The sequence below is a fragment of the Hibiscus syriacus genome, unplaced genomic scaffold, assembly GCF_006381635.1.
Source record: "Hibiscus syriacus cultivar Baekdansim isolate YM2019G1 unplaced genomic scaffold, ASM638163v2 tig00110610_pilon, whole genome shotgun sequence".
Taxonomy (NCBI): Eukaryota; Viridiplantae; Streptophyta; class Magnoliopsida; order Malvales; family Malvaceae; genus Hibiscus; species Hibiscus syriacus.
The window spans coordinates 4,601,978-4,623,082 of NW_024062800.1; the positions used below are offsets into that span (position 1 = coordinate 4,601,978).

General features: G+C 30.7%; 2 protein-coding genes across 2 annotated transcripts; both read left to right on the forward strand.

Moving 5' to 3' along the window:
- Positions 1-393: 393 nt before the first annotated feature.
- Positions 394-1,527, forward strand: LOC120135504 (histone H2A-like). The gene is made up of 2 exons (XM_039151785.1): positions 394-686; positions 1,124-1,527. The coding sequence occupies exons 1-2, from the start codon at positions 477-479 to the stop codon at positions 1,379-1,381; spliced, it is 468 nt and encodes a 155-aa protein (XP_039007716.1). The 5' UTR covers positions 394-476; the 3' UTR covers positions 1,382-1,527.
- Positions 1,528-8,164: 6,637 nt separating this feature from the next.
- Positions 8,165-9,897, forward strand: LOC120135483 (ras-related protein RABE1a-like). Its single transcript, XM_039151756.1, has 6 exons — positions 8,165-8,244; positions 8,337-8,437; positions 8,900-8,965; positions 9,419-9,481; positions 9,575-9,664; positions 9,747-9,897. Exons 3-6 carry the CDS (start codon positions 8,948-8,950, stop codon positions 9,828-9,830), a joined length of 255 nt encoding a protein of 84 aa, XP_039007687.1. The 5' UTR covers positions 8,165-8,244; positions 8,337-8,437; positions 8,900-8,947; the 3' UTR covers positions 9,831-9,897.
- The last annotated feature ends 11,208 nt before the right edge of the window (positions 9,898-21,105 follow it).

Below are 21,105 nucleotides of genomic sequence, written 5' to 3' on the forward strand. Positions count from 1 at the left end.
ATATATCATATCATCACATTGAGTGACATCAATATTTTATCACATGTGAAAATATCATGTCAATAACATATGTTGATAGTTAGTCAATTAACAATTTTTATCTAATATGAATATTTTGATCAAAAATTAAAATGTTGAGAGTTAAAATATTAAAAATAAATAAAATAATGATCAAAATAATCATTCAGACAAATATTGGGGGCTAATTTTGAGATGCTCAAAATTTTCCATGTTTTCTTTCCATTCTCACGTTTCATTGGTTGGTTATGTTTCACGAGGATTGCAGCTAAGTTGCTTCTGCACCGTCAATAAAATCCAATCCAACGGATCAAAACCTCTAATTCCGTAAGCCGAATGTCTCCCCTTTTTTCTCACCTCTATATAAATTACGCCTTATTCCTCCTTCAAAGTACCAAATTGTTCGCGAGAAAAAAGTTACCGCAAATATAATTTTTTCTACAATTAGTTTTTAAGCCATGGATGCCGGATCAAAGGTGAAGAAAGGAGCCGGGGGAAGGAAAGGCGGCGGTCCAAAGAAGAAACCTGTTTCTCGGTCAGTGAAAGCTGGGTTACAGTTTCCGGTCGGTCGAATCGGTCGTTACTTGAAGAAGGGTCGTTATTCCCAGCGCGTCGGAACCGGTGCCCCCGTTTACCTCGCTGCTGTTCTTGAGTACCTTGCTGCTGAGGTGTTTTCAATTTCCCCCTTTATTATTTCCCCTTCTTTTTTAGCTTAGGGTTCGGTTGGTTAGTGAGAAAAGGGAAAAATAGGGTAGTTTACCGTTGAAGCTAAAACGCTAAATAAGTTAATTCGGTGTGATTACCTACTTTGAAAGTTCTCTTTATCTTCGTTTAGTCTTAAAATGCGCAAGCTATGTGCTTCATATGGTAAGTTTAGATAAAGGAAATTAGTCTAGAAAGTCCAAGTTTACCATTTATTCAATAAGAACTCTGCATTGAACATGAGTTTAACTTAATTGATTCATGGATCAACTCAGATGACCTGTTAATCAGAACTAAACCTGAAAGTTGAATCATAGCATTTGTAGTAATTTAAAGGTTTAGATACGTTATATATCAAGTATGCTGCTAAAAATTGGGGTTTCTTTATTTTCTGGTGTTGAAGGTTCTTGAGTTGGCTGGTAATGCTGCAAGGGACAACAAGAAGAATAGGATAATTCCAAGGCATGTTCTTTTGGCAGTGAGGAATGATGAGGAACTTGGGAAACTGTTGGCTGGCGTGACAATTGCTCATGGTGGAGTTCTACCCAACATTAACCCGGTTCTCCTGCCCAAGAAAAATGACAAGGCACAAGCAGTCAAGGAGCCTAAGTCACCATCCAAGGCTACCAAGTCCCCAAAGAAGTCACCTAAGAAGGCTTAGTCGTTGCTTCATTTATGTCTTATGTGTACTTTTGGTTGTAGAAAGATGTTGATGTTGGTACTGGTAGGAATTTAGGGCGACCCTACTAATTGTCTGTGTTGTTTAGACCAGCTTTTGTTTAAAGTTAATGAATCAAACTTGGATTATTTTAGCTGTTTTAATGGTATTACTTCATTAGGCCTTTCATGCAGAAAATTTCAAGAGGATTAGTAGCAAGAAGTACTTGTTGAAACTTTTGAAGTGATTTTTGACACTTGAATTATTGGACGAGTAAAAATTGTTAGAAGATGAAGAATTCATTAGAACTTTTATGCTGAAAATTTGATGACTGATGGCTGATTTTGATTTTTGACTTGTCTAGTCATCGGTTTGTTATAAAAAAATCGCTTAATAAAAAAGAATGACCAAACCATAAACTATTTTTTAGTAAATGTAGGTCCATATGTTTTATATGTTATCATTTTAAGCGTATTACTTCATAGTCATTAAAAAATTGATTAAACACAACTTCAATGCTCGTATTGCCTCTTTTTCTAGTGACGTTATTGCTTGCGATGTTATTACTCTCCGAGAGTCTCACATGGACCGTGGACCTTCCTCCTCGGCTTTTCAAGAGTAGTCTACATTTTCATCTCATTTCATGCATATTAGACTTTGAACTATATTTTTATTCCTATTTTTATGATTTTATCCTAGATTATGTTGATGGATAATTTTGCTCTTCGGATGCTTGTAATTTACTTTGATATTGATATTTTTGTTACACTTTCTTTTTTCCCCTCATGTTATCTATGCCACTCATATCTCTCTTTTCATTATTGATTATCATTTAACAAAAATGGAGAAAAATATATTGGGTGAATTTTAAATGGGAGAATATTTTTTAAGCATATGTTGAAAAAACAAGTACTTTCAAATGGGTTTTTAAGAAATTTCTAATTTATAACAAAATAAAATTTGAATGAAATAATAAATTTGCATTTATATTGGCAAAAAATTTGAAGTAAGGAGATTCAAACAAAATTTTCAAATCAATTTAAGCTCAAATTTGTCTAAATGTTCTATTAAATAAAATCAATATAAATACTCAATCAAATGTATTGATATTATATAAACAATATTGATATTATTTTTACAGTATCGATATTATCTGGGTTGTACTCTTAAAATTTAAAAAAGGTATTTGTTACTATTCGATAGGGGTGAGCAACGAAACCGAAAAAACCGAAAAATCGACACGAACCGAGTAAAACGGTTCGGTTCGGTTTGGCTTTAAACGGTTCGGTTTTCGGTTCGGTTTAAAGGCTTCATTTTTTTGATTCGGTTCGGGTTTTACCCATTTGTTCTATATTGAACCGAATAGGCAATTTTTGTAAAAAAAATTATAGTTTCAAGTGATTTTTTATTGAAAAACCGATAAATCAAACCGAACCGAACTGAAAAACTCGAACCGTTCAAAAAACCGAACCGAACCGAAAAAACCTGTTTCGGGTTTTTAACTATTCGGTTTCAGTTTCGGTTTAAATATTGAAAAACCGTTTATTTCGGTTCGGTTCAATTTTTAATAAAAAACCGAACCGAACCGAACCGAATACACCCCTACTATTCGATGAGTATCAATATTCATTTAGTAGTATTGATACAACCTTAGTATTGATGCTACTTAAACTTTAAATATTTTTGAAAAATTTCATATACCAAATTAATATCACCACTACCTTTTATTAATGATATTATTTGGAAGAGTATCAATACTAATTGAAAGATTACCCATACTTCTTTAGGAGAATCAATACTCATTGAATTGTTTACAAGCTAGTTTTGAATTAAATATGTGGAGTATTGATACTGTACGTGCAATATTAGTAATAATAACGTCTAATCAGTGACAGATCTAGAAATTTGAAAATGACTCCAAAATTTTTTTTTTCTAAAATAATGGTTTGGGTATTTTCTTATTTTTCCTTTCTGTTAGCACAATAAGCTAATATTAACAAATTTTGCAAAATAATATGTATGCACTTGGTCTCCTATGGGATCAAATGCATTTGTCCCAGGTCTAGATTATAGTTATTACAAGAAATGCTCTCTCAAACGATTCTATTAAGTTCTCCTACCATCCAAACAACTAAATTTTAATGAGAGACTACAAATACAAACTTCTAAAATATATTTGAAGATAAAAAATAAAAACAAAATCATTGAAAATATTTTAGATCTCAAAATCATCATTTATACTCTATTTTCTTTCTTTCTTTCATTGAACATTACCTTATTCTTCATTATAATTTTTATTCAAGTGTTTTTGGGTAAATATGAGATTATATTATGCAAAACGAATTATTTGTAAGAATTTTTTATTATTTATTAATTATATTTATCTTTAGAAAAAGAATGTTCTCAAGATTCTGAATATAAATAGGGAGAGATATTATAGGATTACACGTTCTCTTTAAAGGTGTAAATTTGTGAAATCCTTAACGTGATTAATTAAAGGGTAAACTACGCCAATGGTCACTCATGTTTGGGGTAGTTTTTCGTTTTCACCACTGATGTTTAAAAAGTTACAAATCAGTCACTAACGTTATTGTTTGTTACAAAATGGTCATTAGATGTTAACAACCGTTAGTAGACGTAACGGAAATCGCAACTAGATCGTTATCTGCTGAGTTGGATCGTTGACTGTCACAGTAGAACCATTTTGACCGACTCTTCTTCTTCCTCAACCCTACTCCATCTTCTTCCTCAACCCAACCAAACTGTTTCTTTTCCTTTCCCAATATTTTCCCAGAAAAAATCTTATTTTGAACATACTTTCCGGATTCGGGTTTGATTTCGGAGGTGGATAAGCAACAACATTTTCTTTTAGATTTAACCCCTCATTTTGATCATTTCTTTCTCATAAATACACTTTATAGAAACCAATCTTCAGTCACCGGAAAACATATCGGATTCCGACGGAGGATGTTGCAGATGTTGTTGCAGCTCCGTCTTCACTTTGGATCTAACAACACTTTTCATGTGGCTAATCCTACGAGATTCGAACCCTAAATGTTCTATAAAAAATGTTCCATAAAAAATATACTTGTCTTCGCTTAACTAAAACCTAAACACACCAAAGGATATCACCTTAAACCTCACGTTGAAGCTAAGCAACCCCAACAAAGATGGGTCTAGAAGGGAGGGTGAAAGTTTGTAATGCGCTGATGGATATGTGTGGGAAGTCTTGGATGGTGGCGAATATGAGAAGGGTTTTGGTGAGATGGATGAGAAGAATGTGGTGTCATGGATAGTGGTTTTGGATTGGGTGTTGATGTGGGAGGGTGTGCAGAGATGACAACAAAGTGCCGGTTGAAACTTGATATCCATCGACTGTGCAGTCTTCAATGGCTTCATGAACCAATGAGAGTGGAGCAGCAGGGTATAGGTGTAGCGTTTCCTTGATGACAGACCCAAGGTAAACTTAGTTTTTGGTGTCTGATTCTTTCACTAGCAGCCTATCTTACCGACATGGATGTTGAGTTCATGTTGGACCTTGTGCAATGCATCACGATTATTGAGTAATAAAGATAAAGCCCATGTCATTGTGATTGAGGTGGTATCTTCCGCCGCTAATAAAAGAGCCTATTGGATTATGACCATAGAAAGATCAATAATGAATCTCCATAATAGTTTAGTACTAGCATGGGCAAGCTTGTATTTATAACATCAATGAAGGATTTGGTTAAGAAATGGACGTACGAGAGTGTTGGCTTTATTGATGGTATCAGTATCGTGCTCCATTGCATCACGGAGAATAGCTAGCAACACCCCCATGAGATCTTGCTCACTATTTGCCTCATCTTCATCTATCTTACGCTTGTGCTCTTGTAGCCATCCTTCCATAACTTGGTCCAATTCTTTCGCTATCTTCTTCATAGACTCCTTATCTCCACCAATGTCCAAACCATCCCAGAAATGGCGGCACATCGAAGACCACGAACTTTCCAATTACTTCAAAGAAGTCGTTCAATGGCTTCTTCCATTCCAGGCTGTCATCTCGCTTCCTCACAATAATCCTTATGCTCACGTTAAGAGTAACATCTCTAAACCATCTCTGCATATTCCAGGCTGTCATCTCGCTTCCCCACAATGATTGTTGGTTATGTAGGGAATGTATTTAGCAAGGAGGGATTTCTACTTTTAATTCAGATGTTTTTTTGTGGATTTAAATTGAATTATATAACACTTTGTTCTTTACTGTCAGCTTGTGCATAGTCCGAAGATGTGGTGATGGGTAGATGGGTTCATGTTTATGGCTTGAAGATGAAGGGGATGGAGATGGATATCATGGTGGAAATTGCCATGCTGGATATGTATGCAAAATGTGGGAAGGTCGACATGCAATCAAAATTTTCAAGTGAATGCCGCGAAGGAGAGGAAATTATGGTCAAAATGGAATTTTTTTATGGGGAAATATTGGGAGATGAAAAGAAACAGTTTGGTTGGGTTGAGGAAAAAGATGGGGTAAGGTTGTAGAAGAAGAAGAGTCGGTCAAACTAGTACTACTGTGGCAGTCAACAATCCAACTCAGTAGATAATGATCCAGCTGCGATTTCCGTTACGTCTACTAATGGTTGTTAACGTCTAATGACCATTTTGTAACAAACGATAACATTAATAACCGATTTGTAACTTTTTAAACATCAGTGGTGAAAACGAAAACTACCCCAAATATGAGTGACCATTAGCGTAGTTTACCTTAATTAAAATAGTAGACATAAACTTAGTTTAAAAGTCAAATCACTCTAAATATGTGTTAATTTTTTAATTTCTAACAAAAAATTCCGTCAAAATTTTTAATACCAATTCACTTTGCTTTTTGATCACATCAATTGACTAAACATTTAAAATAACTAAAATAAAAAATTAATTTTAAAAAATCAACAACTACTTAGTAATATCACATTGATAATGTGTTATAAAATTACGAAATTTATAATAAAAACAAGAGAAAACATAATGTACACAGAGAAAATAATCTTTCTATTGCTTATGTATTATAATTTTGTGCATAATCCATGTTACGACTTCAACTACTATAGGGTGTTTGGTTCATGTTATATCTTATTATCAGGGGAATGAAATGTCATTCTCCCGTTTGGTTGGCCAACATTCCCAGCTCCCGATAATCTTTTATTACCAATAGTGGTATTTTGTGGGTATATTACCGAGAATGTGATTACATTTATTTCCTTAGGTATTGTTGGATTACCGGCGTTTTGGACTAAATTGTCTTTAATTTTTTTTATTTAAAAAATATCATTTTTCTGTCGTTGAATAAAAAAAATCTACGAAAGTTAAATTACAAATTTATTCTTAAACTATTTTAGATTTACAAAAAAGTCCATAATTATAATTTTATATGAAGTTCATGGGTTAAAATAAAATTTTACCTTTTCATTAAACCTATTTAATATTCAATTTTGTAAAAAAAGTTATATAAATTTTATGAATTTAAATTTTTAAAGAAAATATATAAATTTGTTATAGTAAAATTATAGTAGAAATCAACTTGTTAAGAAAACAATTATATAATAAGGACAATTTGATAAAATATACATTCTAATAATCTTTTATTCCTTTAACCAAACATGGTAATCTTACATTCATGCTAAACGAACCAAACACAAAATACAACATTCTCAATAATCTTATTCCTGCCGGTAATCCTGTTCCAACTGGTAATCTTATATTCCTTGAATCAAACACACCCTAAGATTATAGGAATATGAATTTCAAAATTCACAATACAATAACTATATGAATTATATGAATACGATTCATTGATTGATTTTGAAAGTTACATGAACATCCGCTTAATAAATAGATTTATAACATATTATTATTATTATTAATCCGACGGTTAAGATTCGATTCCACTACGTTATTTCATCAAACAATACTCTCATTTCAATGCTTCTTCTCCTCTTTCTCTCACAAGGGCCGACCGTTGGTGGCGTACAGCAAACGCTTCTCACCTCATTTCACCAGATCTCACTTTATCTTTCAGTTTACCAAAACACATTTCCATTATTTTAAATTCTTTCTTTTACATTGATTGTTAATGCCGAAGGCTTTTTCTTCTTCTAGGGTTTATTGGCTGTTCGATTAATATCTTCTATTTTCATGGTTGCTCCACCTGCAAGAGCTCGAGCCGATTATGCCTATCTCATAAAGCTCCTTTTGATCGGCGAAAGCCGTATTTTTTTTAATAAAAGTCTCCTTATATATGAATATTTATTTGAAATGCGATCTACTCGTTATTCTTCATCGTTTCTGAGAAATGCTATGCTATTTAAAAGGATTTGATTTCCGTTTTCAATATAGAAAACCTAGACGTGAGGCCGTGATTTGCTTTTGAAGATCATTACATTAGATTAAGCTTCATTTTAGATTTGTGTATTAACATATACGCAATTTTTATTCCGTTAAGTTGTTAAATCTATGCTGTTGGTATTTTAGGTTGCATTTATTGATTTATCTGTCTTGATATAACTCATTCACATGTGAATATCTTTTGTCTCGATTAGTGTTACTGAATACTGATTATGAATATCCTGGTGTCAAAGAATGTACATTTATATGTGGGAAGCGTTTCTTAATTCCTAGGATGGCCTGCTGCAAATAGTTTATTTGCTTTGATTAGGAACTAATAGTTGGTATTGCGTTAATTTGCAGAAGCTTTCTTTGAATTTGAGTTATGAATAAGTCCCTTTTTACTCTGTTATTGTGTGGTTGAGCAGGAGTGGGTAAGAGTTGCCTCCTTTTGCGCTTCTGTGATGGCTCATTTTGCTACAAGTTTTATCGCGACCATTGCGTTGGTGTTTTTCTAATCACAGTACAGTGATCTTTTTATTATGAAATTTTGTTACAGAAGCCTTATGGTTTAGTAATAATCTGTTTACTTTGGTAGAATTGACTTTAAGATAAGGACAATTGATCTTGATGGAAAAAGAATCAAACTGCAAATTTGGGATACTGCTGGGCAAGAGCGTTTTCGAACAATTACAACTGGTTAGCTTTTGACTCTTAATGTGTCATTGATTTAAATTGAATTATCTAATCATAATTTTATTCTAATCTGATTTACAATAAATCGGATAGCATGAGTTGGTATTGTTTTGCTTTAGCTTGTTAATTGTGAACATAATTGCACGATGTGAGCTACCATTTGCTCTCACCCTAATATTTCGGAACTTAATAATATCTTTCCTTCAAGGGTTATGCTGCTTTCTATTCTCTTTCTCTGTGGTTTTTAATCTGTTTGGAAGATAGGAATTTGTATGCTTCCATGGTTTGCATCTCTAATGCTTTCAAACCCACTTATTGTCATACTTCTGAGTTGTGTGAAAGGACTTGAAAATAAAATTAGTAACTATAGTTCGTTAGTGTTGATTCTCTTTCAGTTCTTTTTATTGTCTTCTACGTTCTTCTCTGGTTGTTGGATGACTTAATCAATTTTTCTATTTTTTGCAGCTTACTAACGTGGAGCCATGGGTATTTTGCTTGTCTATTATGTGACTGATGAGTCATCTTTCAATTGTAAGTACTGAACTTTTGCATTTTGATTTTATTTCCATACACATGCTGGTTGATCTTATCCACCTTTGAGACTTTTTGATTGTTTTTAGTGTTTCCTTGTAATATGCCTTGTTTTTGGATCATTTCACTTTTTGGCAATGTGGAAACTTGAAACATACTCATCTGGTTATCTGAGATTTTATTCTTCATTATAGTTAATGAATTAATACTCTTTCCTGCTTAGACATTAGAAATTGGATTCGTACTATCGAACAGCATGCTTCGGATAACGTCAACAAGATTTTTGTGGGTAATAAGGCTGACATGGATAAAAGTAAAAGGGCATGCTTCTCTTCATCTCTCTTCTATACTCGCACATAGTTTTGTTCGCATGCATCTGCGGCTACCCTTCTGATTGCATATTGCCCTTGTATATTTTTCTTGTCAAGTTGATTTAGGAACCTTTTTTTTCAGGCTGTCCCTACCTCCAAGGGCCAAGCTCTTGCTGATGAATATGGCGTCAAATTCTTTGAGACTGTATGTAAATTTTACTTCAGATTTTGTAGTTACTTATTGACATAATTAGCCAACGTTTCCTATATGCTCAAGAACCACACTAACATCATGCAGAATGCAAAAACAAACTTAAATTTTGAGGTCTTTTTTTCAATAGCCAGGGACATTAAGCAAAGACTTGCGGATACAGACTCCAAGGCTGAGGTATTGTTTCTCTTTAACTTGAACATATATAGTTATGCAAATCCATTTACCGTTGCCAATTGCTGTTTTTTTTAATCCGCAGCCACAGGCAATCAAAATTAACAAACCCGACCAGGCAGCAGGGAGTGCAGCAACCGATCAAAAATCAGCTTGCTGCTGGTCTTGAACAAACTATGTTGAGAATGAGATCTGAAGGGTACATTCTCTAATCTCTACTACTGTAGTACCTGTTTTTAGCCTTAAAAAAAACTAATTTTGGTACAGCTTATATTGTTTGTATTTATATTATCTTTGCTTATCGTTATTTTTACATCTGCGAACTCTTTGGTGTGAAGTGTTCGATTATATTAGATTATTTGCATTTGATGGCCAATTTATCCATCATTTTGATATGCTTGAACCAATAGTACAATTGTGGGACTTTGCATCTATGTTCCAATGTAATAATAAAAGAAGTTTATAAGATGAACTTTGGGAGCATTGTTCCCAAATAAAATTTGCAAATCATTCTACGCTGGAGTTGAATTCAAGTCCAAGCAACTGCTGCAACGCAAAATGAAACTTTATCTGCGAAGTAATAAAATATTTTAATAAAAAAATGTTAGAGTAAATATAATAATCGCAACTTTCAACTCTGATATCTATATTTTCCACAATTAAAATTTTATTAACTGCTTCAGTTGGTCTTTTGCTTTTTGGGACAAAGATATGTGACATTGCACACTTTTCTGATTGCACAACAAATCTCTGATACTGGCACTGAGATGTACAAATAGTTTCTTGTTTGCTTTCACATTTTATATTGATATTTATGTTTGGAGTACAAGTACGGGTAAATTACACTTTTAGTACCTAAATTATCATTTTTATTTTGTTTTGGTCACCCAACTATTATTTTTTTTCTAAAACATACTTATGTTTTGGTTTTTTTTTTCATCCTCCATTTAAAACTAATAAAACCGTTGATATGACATTTTTAAATTTTTTAATGATGATGTGATATTATTTTATGACGAAAAATCAATATCATTTTTAATTTTTTAATGGTGGGTGACCAAAATGAAAATAAAACGTATTGTTAGGTATGATTTTGAAACATAAAATTAGTTGGATGGTCAAAATGGAATAAAAGTGATAGTTGAGTTACTAAATTTTTAGTTTACCCTATAAGTATTTGATACATGTATATCTTACTTCCTAGAAGTTTTTCATTTTATGAGTTAATTGCACCAAGCACTCTCAAATCATGATCCAGATTTTAAATTGGTTTCAAAATTATTAAAACATTCTAATTAAGTATTTACAATATCGGTATTGCATCAATCAATTTATTTTATCAATCTAACTTGGATAATTTTTTTATGCGTATCAAGACAACTTGGATCTTACTAACCTTTTTATTTGATCAAATTTGAAATATCATATCTAAGCTATCCGTATAACAGGTACACGCATATAAAATTTGATTTATCTTTTAAATATGTTTCGTGTTTGATCCAAATTGGTATTTAGTGCCCAAGCTGCCAGTTAGATCGATTGAAGAATTTGATTAATAAATATTGATACTTTAAGGACTTAATTTAGAGGCGTCTTGTAAATTAACTGTTTCAAAAATTATCTTTGAATATTTTATCATAACCCAATATTTTTTAATTAAAAATATAAATACGACACAAGGCGGATGATGTAAACCATTGCCTAACTTTAGCATAAATCCAATATAGTTTCCAATTCTTTCGACTCTTTAAAATGCAGTGCAGAATCTAAGTAGCTATATAAAGAAAGGCAAAGTGCTTTAGAACCAAGGAACAAACTTTGAAAGTGACAAAGTAACTTAAAATAAGAGGGAATGTCAGTAATCTAATGCCACATACAAAATATTTTTCTACACGGGTTGGCTTGTTTTTTGACTTGCCATTCGTTGCTTATAGGTTGAAAGATTTGTCTATTTTCACCTTGTTTCTTTAAGTTAGGTCATTCCCCAACCTTAGAGAAAAGTTTATCACCTCTTATTTTAGGCACTTTCTCTTTGATATGGCCTTGTCTTTCAAGTATTTCACGGCTCTCGTTATCCCGTTATGAGGGACGAATTTAGGATTTTATACTACAAGATAAACACATAACAGTTTATAAGGAAACAACTTATAAAATTTCAGAAAGTTAAAATAGATTATTAATATAAAATATATAAAATATAAAAAATTTAAAAATTTCAGAAGACGAATGTCCACTCACTCCTCAATCCATCGCTGCCCGTTATTTCATAGCATTTGTCTTCTAATTTAAGCTAATTTTGTCTCTAGAAAATATTGTACTCAATTATAGCTATTGAAAAGCTTTAATTTTTGTTGATATTGCTTCTAAATCCATTTCACTTTAGTCAAACCTGCTTTATCTTTATCTTTTAACATGCAATATAAGACCCATAAAATGTTTTCTTTAGGTTAATTACATGAGATGTCCTCAAATTATTGTTTACATTTTAAATTGGTTTCAAAATGCAAATCATTTTAAATATATTATCAAGGTATTGATACTTCATGGTATTGGTCTTTTATCAATCAAGATCATCCATCAGCTTAGCAGTTATTTTTTAACATTAAACGTGATCTTAGAAATGCTATCACATGCAAAATAATATGTGAATTAAATTTTAAATACATATGAGGTGGTCGTGGTTTGAAGTGGTCTTGTTAGTTGAATATGATATTAGTTCGTTTAGACGATCATGATTCATCCTCTCTTATTTGAACAGAAAATATCGTTTTAAAAGTTGTGAGAGATAAAAATGAGAGTTCCTTAAAGGAAATGTGATAAGAATCTCATATGAGAATCGGGATCCCTTCTTTGGAGAGAGAAAATCTAGCTACTCTAGGTTATGAGTGCAAGGTGACAAAGTGGTACGAAGGAGGGTTGACTTATAATCCCAAGAAATGTCAAATCATAATAAATCTATCTTCTTAGCTTATTATTTGTTCAGCAGGGAAATGGTTGTCTTAACCAAATTATCTCAGATGATAACTATTTAATATTGTGTAATAGTTGAACGTGTGATATACCATCAGACGGGCGGATACATATTGGCCCTATAAGGGTTAAATGTGTATCCATTATTTTAAATTAATTAATAAATATAATTTAATATATTAAGAGAAGAAGAAAAAATGAAAAATTTTACATATCCATCGTATTGAAAAAATAATATTAAAATTCTTAAATTTTATTTATAAATTTTTAGATTCGTCACATCAATCAAATATATGTTATGACTCATGAATCGTAACAGAATTGTTTATTACTGAGTCGTGTTAGTTGATTAAGGAGGCTCATTATTTTGAAACAGTGCCTCGGGCCAAAAAATATATAACAATATGTGTATTTGTAACTAAAATTTGATGACATATTTTAAATATAATCTTTGTGAAACTCAAATCAAATCGGCGGAAGCACGTGATCTATATGATACTACTATTTTCAAGATACAATTAAAATGTTTTAAAGTTCATACGAATATATAGTTAGGATTGTAGTTTGAAGGCGTTTACAACAATTAAAATTTTCCCTTGAACTAATTCTAAAGCAATCAGATAAGACCAAGCTTGTAAAATGTACCAAATATTTGTAACCTTGCATTTCCTTTGGGTATCTAAAGCTTTTCTTAGATCATTTGCATGGCTATCAATGAGACTGAAAAATTATTAGATGAATTCAGCTTACCACGTTATTCGTGACCCCAATCAATAAAATTCATTCATCTCATTATCTTTCAAGGTGAGTTTTTATCTCTTTCCTACATATAAACAGAAAATGGATAGTTATTTTGAAGTTATTTTAAAATGATTGAGTCTTATTAATTGGAACTATGAATGACTTGATGAGTCAGATTCATCAAATAATTTCTCTAACAAGACTACAACTTAATTAACTAAATTCAACCTGGCATAACAAAAAAAGAAAAGAAAAGAAAATAATCACTTTATGATAATTACAAAACAGTATAGAAACAAATGAAAATGAACATTTTTTTGAATAATATGTTGATTTTTTTGGCAATTTACTTGAAAAATCATATTTTTAAGTAGGGTGTTTGTTATAATATCTATCGGAAGTTATCTGAAATGTATGATAATTTCCCAAAGTCGCCTAAAGTACATGATATTTTTTTAATATTTTATACATATACTATAATTGGGATAATTAGATGATACTACATAAAAAAAAATGGCTGTCCCTTTTTTCCATATGTATGGGGTAAGGGGGAGGTAAGATAGTAGGTTACCCCTAACACCAGGTTGAGAGCAACTTCCGTAAGAGACCTCCGAATTATGAAATACCTTAGATGATACTACATAAGTTATTTGATAATTTATTCATCTTCTAAAAGACACCATATAATCCAGACAACTTTCTACGGATACTATAACAAAGATTTTAGTTAAAAAATAATTTTTTTATATATTAAATGACCAAATACTTTTTCAAAATATATTATAGGAGCAATTTTGCGAAGGAAAATCAATCAAAGGGGCTCTTGAAAACTTCTTTGTTTCTAGAAAAATTAACCTCTGGATCCCTTAATTAAAGAAAGCGTCTACAAGGAATGGGAAAAAGCATTGTAACGTAAAGGAAAATAGGGGATGGGACTTAGCTTTTATTATTATAATAAAAAACTCAATGGCAGAGATTGGAGACAACAATCATTTTTCTTGTTATGCTGTTCTTTTGCTTTTGCCTTTTCTTTTTGCACTGAAATAATGGGTTTTCCGGTTAATCATGCCTTGAAGAAATATGCTGAACAAAATAATAAAAAAAGGGGCTGTTCTATTAATATTTTGTAGCATTGCTTCAATTACAAACTTCAAATTAATCATGTTGAAGCTGATTTGATTGGCCTTTTATCCGAAAATCATGCAAAAATCAGCTTAAATTATTAATATTTTGCACATAAAACTATGCCAAAAGGCCAATACTTCCAAAACTATTTTACCATTTTTCCCTATATATATATATATATCCTATGGTCGCTTCTTCATTATTTTTGCCATCTTACTTGGAGATTTGGCTTTTAATTAAGCAAATTTCATGGAGAAGTGTAAATTGTAACACCAAAGTCACCTTTGCTGTTGAAAACAATGGAGCCCTTGAGGTAAATGAATTGCCAAGTCTACCATAAAACCTGCCCTCAAATTTTCTTCTCAAGTCACAATAAAACTTTTCAAAACTCCTTCCCGATGATTTTAATTTTTTTTATCTTTTTGATATTTTTTTGTATTTTCTATTTATAATTTGTTTTTAATTCCCGTTAAAATTTAGTAAGTTCATTATCTTCTTAAACTATTATAAATTCATCCCACTAACATAAAATGTATTATTCCCGACCATCTAAAACGCTTAATCTCGGGTGTCCTAGTTTTGTTTTTATTTATCTTATGATTAATTATATATAAAGTGTAAAATACACAAGTGATCTCTCGATTATACGGTGATGTTTTATTAAACCTCAATATATTAAAAGTTATATAATGATCTTTCGACTATTGTGCGTTGATTTTGTTGAACTACGTTCCGATATAACAATTTATGACAAAATGTTTTTGGACTTGAATTGAATTTATTCAAAGTTTTCAAAGTGTTCAAAAATAATTCAAAGTCCATTTAACTTGGAATTGAGCACAAAATATTTTTCTGGACAAGCAGTACCGATACTGTTCTTACAGTAACGATACCTCATGAACAGTACCGATACTGTTCATATGATACCGATACCAAAGGTAAGGGAAGTATCGATACTCACTAGGTAGTATCGATACTACCAACTTTGCTCGAATACCAGAATGCAAAAATGGTACCGATACTACTTTACATAGTACTATCAATACCATAGGCTTAGTATCGATACCGTCAGGCCCAACAGCTAGTAATGGCTAGTTTTATTTAAAAATAACAATGGTAGTACCGATACTCCCTATAGAGTACCGATACCCTCTGTACTGGGCATTTTTATTTTGCAGAGAAAAACATCCCCAACAGCTCTAAAAGACTCCCAACGGCTAGAAACGACCACAACTTCATTCCAACATATAAATACAAGTTGAGAACACTTGAAGAAGGGTTAGAACACCTATCCAAGCATTCAAACACAAGGGAAGAATTTTCCATTCTTATTTTTCTATTCTCTTGTAAATATTTTGTTGTAGTGAGCTTCAATTTGTAAACGCGTACCTTGTAAGGGTTTTCTTGTTTACATTTCTTTTTTGTAAAGGGGATTGGTTCTAGTTTAGACAATTGAAAAACTAGAGAGTGTAAAGGTTATCTATTGATCCTGTAAAAAGAAAGAATAAATTATTGAATTTGTTAGAAAATCCTTGGTGAGGAGCTAAGGTAGTGGAGGTAGACTTAGTTGAGAAGTCAAACCACTATAAATCTCTATGCAAAACTTTCTATCTTTTATTTCTCCTTACTCTCTAAACAATTTTTTCCAATTCATCCCTCTAGCACACTTTTTGGTTGTTCAATTGAACCTCTTCGATCCTAACAATTGATGTCAGAGCTTAACTCGTTAGAAGGCTTCACATCCTTGAGACGATCATTGAAGAAGCTCTACCGATTCCCAAAGCAACCGAGAAAATGGGTTCCACCTCCGGCTCGTTCCACATGGAAGACTCCCAACCGATTAACAAGCCTTCATACTTCAATGGAGCCAACTACCATCATTGGAAGAAATTAATGAAACTATTTATCCAATCCAATGATCTTGATGCATGGGAGATGATCAAGAACGACTACTCTTCTCCAAAGAAGAAGAAGAAGTAGGAGTGGAGTGCTCAAGAACGGAAGAAAGCTCACCTTAATGCCAAGGCCATGCATATGTTATTTTGTACATTTGGTCACGAAGTAAATGAAAGAGTTTGTTCTTGTTCAAGTGCCAAGGAGCTTTGGAATAAGCTCGAAAAGCTTCATGGAAACAAGAAACAAGAACCAACAAAGGTGGTGTCCTTAATGGCTCGTGAAGAGCCCGAGATATCTTCTAACTCAAATGAATTAATTTCTTATTCTTTTAATGAGTTACAAGATGCTTACGATGAATTATTTTCGGAGTTTGAGACCATGAACTCCAAATACAAGAAATTGATTTCTAAATTTAAAGTTGAAAATGATTTTCTTTTGAAAGCTAAAATGGATTTTGAAAACCAAAATGAAATTTTGAAAACCAAAATGAAATTTTGAAAAAGGATTTAGAGCTTTCAAAAATGAAAATTGAAAGTTTTGAAAAAGAATGTTTTGATTTAAAAGTTAAGCTTGAATTCTTAACAAAAGAAAAAGGAATCATTTTAAATAATTCATCTAGTTCCATAATGACAAAATGCTCACATTGTCATTATCATGGTCATAAGGAATATACTTGTCCTTTGAAGAAAGGAAAACATTTTAAAATTTGACAAGTATAGGTTCCCAAGGGAACAAGGGGCATTGAAACTAACGTCCAAGGATCCAAAGCAATTTGGATACCAAAATTTACTTAATTGTCTCTTGTAAGTGTGTGGGAGCAATGGTGATGAAAATGAAGATACTCAAACGCTCTAGCCACACTTGAAAAGGAATGTGTAACCTTTAAGCTTAATGTTTTTGATTATTTGGTTGCTCATTTAGTTTATATATGCATGAGTTTTAAACTTAAATGATTTTTTGTTAATTTTCTAGATCATGTATGTTAAAAGGAAGTTATGATGAACACTTTAAAGATTTAATGATTTTTTCATAATTTTTGTTCATCATAATGAATTTTGGTCAAAATTGGTTTTAAATGCAAATTTTATCTCTCTAACAATTGATATCAAATTTTAAAATATTTTGATTTTTAATTTTTTTTATGTTTTTGACCTAAATTTAAATGTTTATGCATGTAATTTAAAAATACAAATGATATCTCTCTAACAATTGATATAAAAATTTTCAAATGCATAACATTTTTGGAAAGCTTTATGCATATCACTTAATTTCAACAATTGGTATTGCATAAAGTATTTTAGACTTGGATATATTGAATTTCATGTGCTTCTAACATGATTGTTATTCTTTGTTGAAATTCAATTTTGTTTAAGTGTCAAGCTTTTAAAATTAATTTTTTTGTTTGGAATGCTCTTTTTGAGGGGGGAGCTTTTGATTTTTCAAATGATTTTATGATAAAAGTTATCACTTACTCTCCAATGTTATTTTAAAACTTTAAAGTTGAATTATTTTTGATATAACAAAAAGGGTGAGAAGTATGGTTTGAAAAATTCAATTTCTTAATGAAAAAGGGGGAGCTGAACATATTCATATTTTTCCCAACAATTTGTATCTTTTTTCATTAAATATTTTATTAAGGGGGAGTTTTTCCAAAAACAATTTTCAAATGTTTTGTTATATCAAAAAGGGAGAGATTGTTGAACTAAATTTTGATATAACAATTTATGGCAAAATGGTTTTGGACTTGAAATGAATTTATTCAAAGTTTTCAAAAATAATTCAAAGTCCATTTAACTTGGAATTGAGCACAAAATGTTTTTCTGGACAAGCAATACCTATACTATTCTTACAGTATTGATACCTCATGAACAATAATGATAGTTCTCATATAGTGGTACCGATACCAAAGGTAAGAGAAGTACCAATACTCACTAGGTAGTATCGATTCTACTAGCTTTGCTCAAATTCCAGAATGCAAAAATGGTACCAATACCCAAAGGGGTACCGATATTACTTTACATAGTAGTATCTAGTATCAATACCATAGGCTTAGTATCGATACCGTCAGGCCTAATGACTAGTAACAACTAGTTTTATTTAAAAAATAACAATGATAGTATCGATACTCCCTATAGGAGTATCGATACCCTCTGTACTGGGTAGTTTTATTTTGTAGAGAAAAATATCTCCAACAGCTCTAAAAGACTCCAAACGGCTAGAAACGGCCACAACTTCATTCCAACATTCAAACACTTGAAGAAGGGTTAGAACACCTATCCAAGTATTCAAACACAAGAGAATAATTTTCCATTCTTATTTTTCTATTCTCTTGTAAATATTTTGTTCCATTGAGCTTCAATTTGTAAACACCTACCTTGTATGGGTTTTCTTGTTTACATTTCTTTTCCTTTTGTAAATGGGATTGATTATAGTTTAGCCAATTGAAAAACTAGGGAGTGTAAAGGTTATCTCTTGATCATGTAAAAAGAAAGAACAAATTAGTGAATTTGTTAGAAAATCCTTGGTGAGGAGCTAAGGTAATAAAGGTAGACTTAGTTGGGAAGTTGAACCACTATAATTCTCTATGCAAAACTTTCTATCTTTTATTTCTCCTTACTCCGTAAACAATTTTTGTCAATTCACCCCTCTAGCACACTTTTCGGTTATTTAATTGACCCTCTTTGATCCTAACAGATTTGTTAGTCTCTCAACCATTAAAGGTTACAAAATAGTCACCTGACCATTCATATGTTTCAAACTCATCCTTTTCTGTTAAAAAATTGACGATCGTCTAAGTTGGACGTTGCTATGCTGACTGAGATATGATAGTCGTTTAAGATTCTGAGATTAGATTTTATCATATCCTAGTCAGCAGGTTAACGTCCAACTCAGACTGCCATCAATTTGTTTGATGAAAAAGGACGAGTTTGAAACATATAAATAGTTGAGTGATCATTATATAATTTTTAATAGCTGGGAGATTTAACAAAATAATGCCCTATAATTGAGAGACTATTTTATAACTTTTAATAGTCGAGGACTCAACAAAGTATAGCTCTATAGTCGAGGACCATTTGTGTACTTTACCCACATATAAATTTACATATATATATATCTATGCCTTGTTGATTTATGTATGTTTGGTCATAAAAGATATTTTATGTTTATGTTTTTTATTTCTATTTTTAGAAAATAGTTTTATTTTTAGTTTTAAAAATTAGAAAACATGTTTTGTTAATATAAATAAAAAGTTGAATTGAAAAATAAAATACTAAAAATATATTTGATATCTAATTTAAAAGAAATAAACAAATAGTTATTAAATAATTAACTTAAAATAAAATTATTAAAAAATTCATTACATAAATTTAACATGTGAGTTATGCAAATAAAAAACAATAAAGTTGGTAAGAAATTTCATAACAAAAAAAATATTTTAATTTATAATAAGAATATAATTTTAATGAATATTGTCAATCAATTAAATAAAAAAAATGTACATAAAATATATCTGCAAGCAATAGCATATAAAAATATGTTTAATGATATTTAACACCCTCAAATTTTGGAAAATAAAACTAATATATCCCTTGAACCTTTTTTTCACTCAATGCAACCCTTAAATTGAGAATAAAATACTCTAACCCTTTGACCAATTGAATCAAACGTTGATCATCACGACGATTACATGATAATTCACAAAGCTTACATGGCAATCTACAATGCTAATGTGACAATACACGATGTTTTTGTGATAGTACACGATGAAAGACGACGTGATAGATGATCTTAATTGATTTTTTACTAAGTTTGAGGGCCTAATTGATTTTTTAGAAAGTTTGAAGATTTATTTAAATTTTTAGAAAAAATAAAAATTATTTAAATTTAAAATATAAAATATGTACAATTACTAAGATATTTAATATATTAAATATCATAATATTGTAATTTTAATAATTAATTTAAGTACTACATTGAGTGTAAAAAAAGTGTATGGAACATATTGATTTCTTTGCAAAAGTTTGAGAGTTTCAAATACCATTAAGTTAAAAATGTTGTTGTTAAAAGGATTTGAATTAAGTTAAAAATCTAGATATCGTGTTTTCCTATTTTTCAAAATTTATAAACAATTTTAATGAAAATACTGAAAATACTTGTTTTATGTTTTCATAATTTCATTTATTTTTATGTTCTATAATTTTGTTTTTTAATTTTTACAATCAAACATGTTTTCTTCAATTTTTTTTATTTCTAATAAAATAAAAATAAAAGATACTCTATATTTTCTAGAATCAAATAGACCCTTAAGCTTCATAAATAAATATTTTTGAAGATATTGTGTATGTGGAATATACTAAATTTTATAAATAAAATGTTATTATCTGATATATCATCATTAAAAATAATTTCATAAATAATCTTAAGATACTTATAAAATATTATATTTATTTATAAAATTATTAAGAATATAACTTTTTAACGACATTATATTAAGGATCAATTTGATATAACTTTTGAAAATTGACTTTTAAAAGTGCTGAAAAACAAACTTTTAAAAGTGTTAAAGAAACAAACTTTTAAAAGTGTTGTACAAAAGTACAATTTAAAATTTAACCGTTTGGGATTGTTGTTAAAAATGAGTTTGAAAAGATAAAATGTTCATTATAGACATCATGTTATGAATTTAAAATATAATATTTAAATTATGTTTA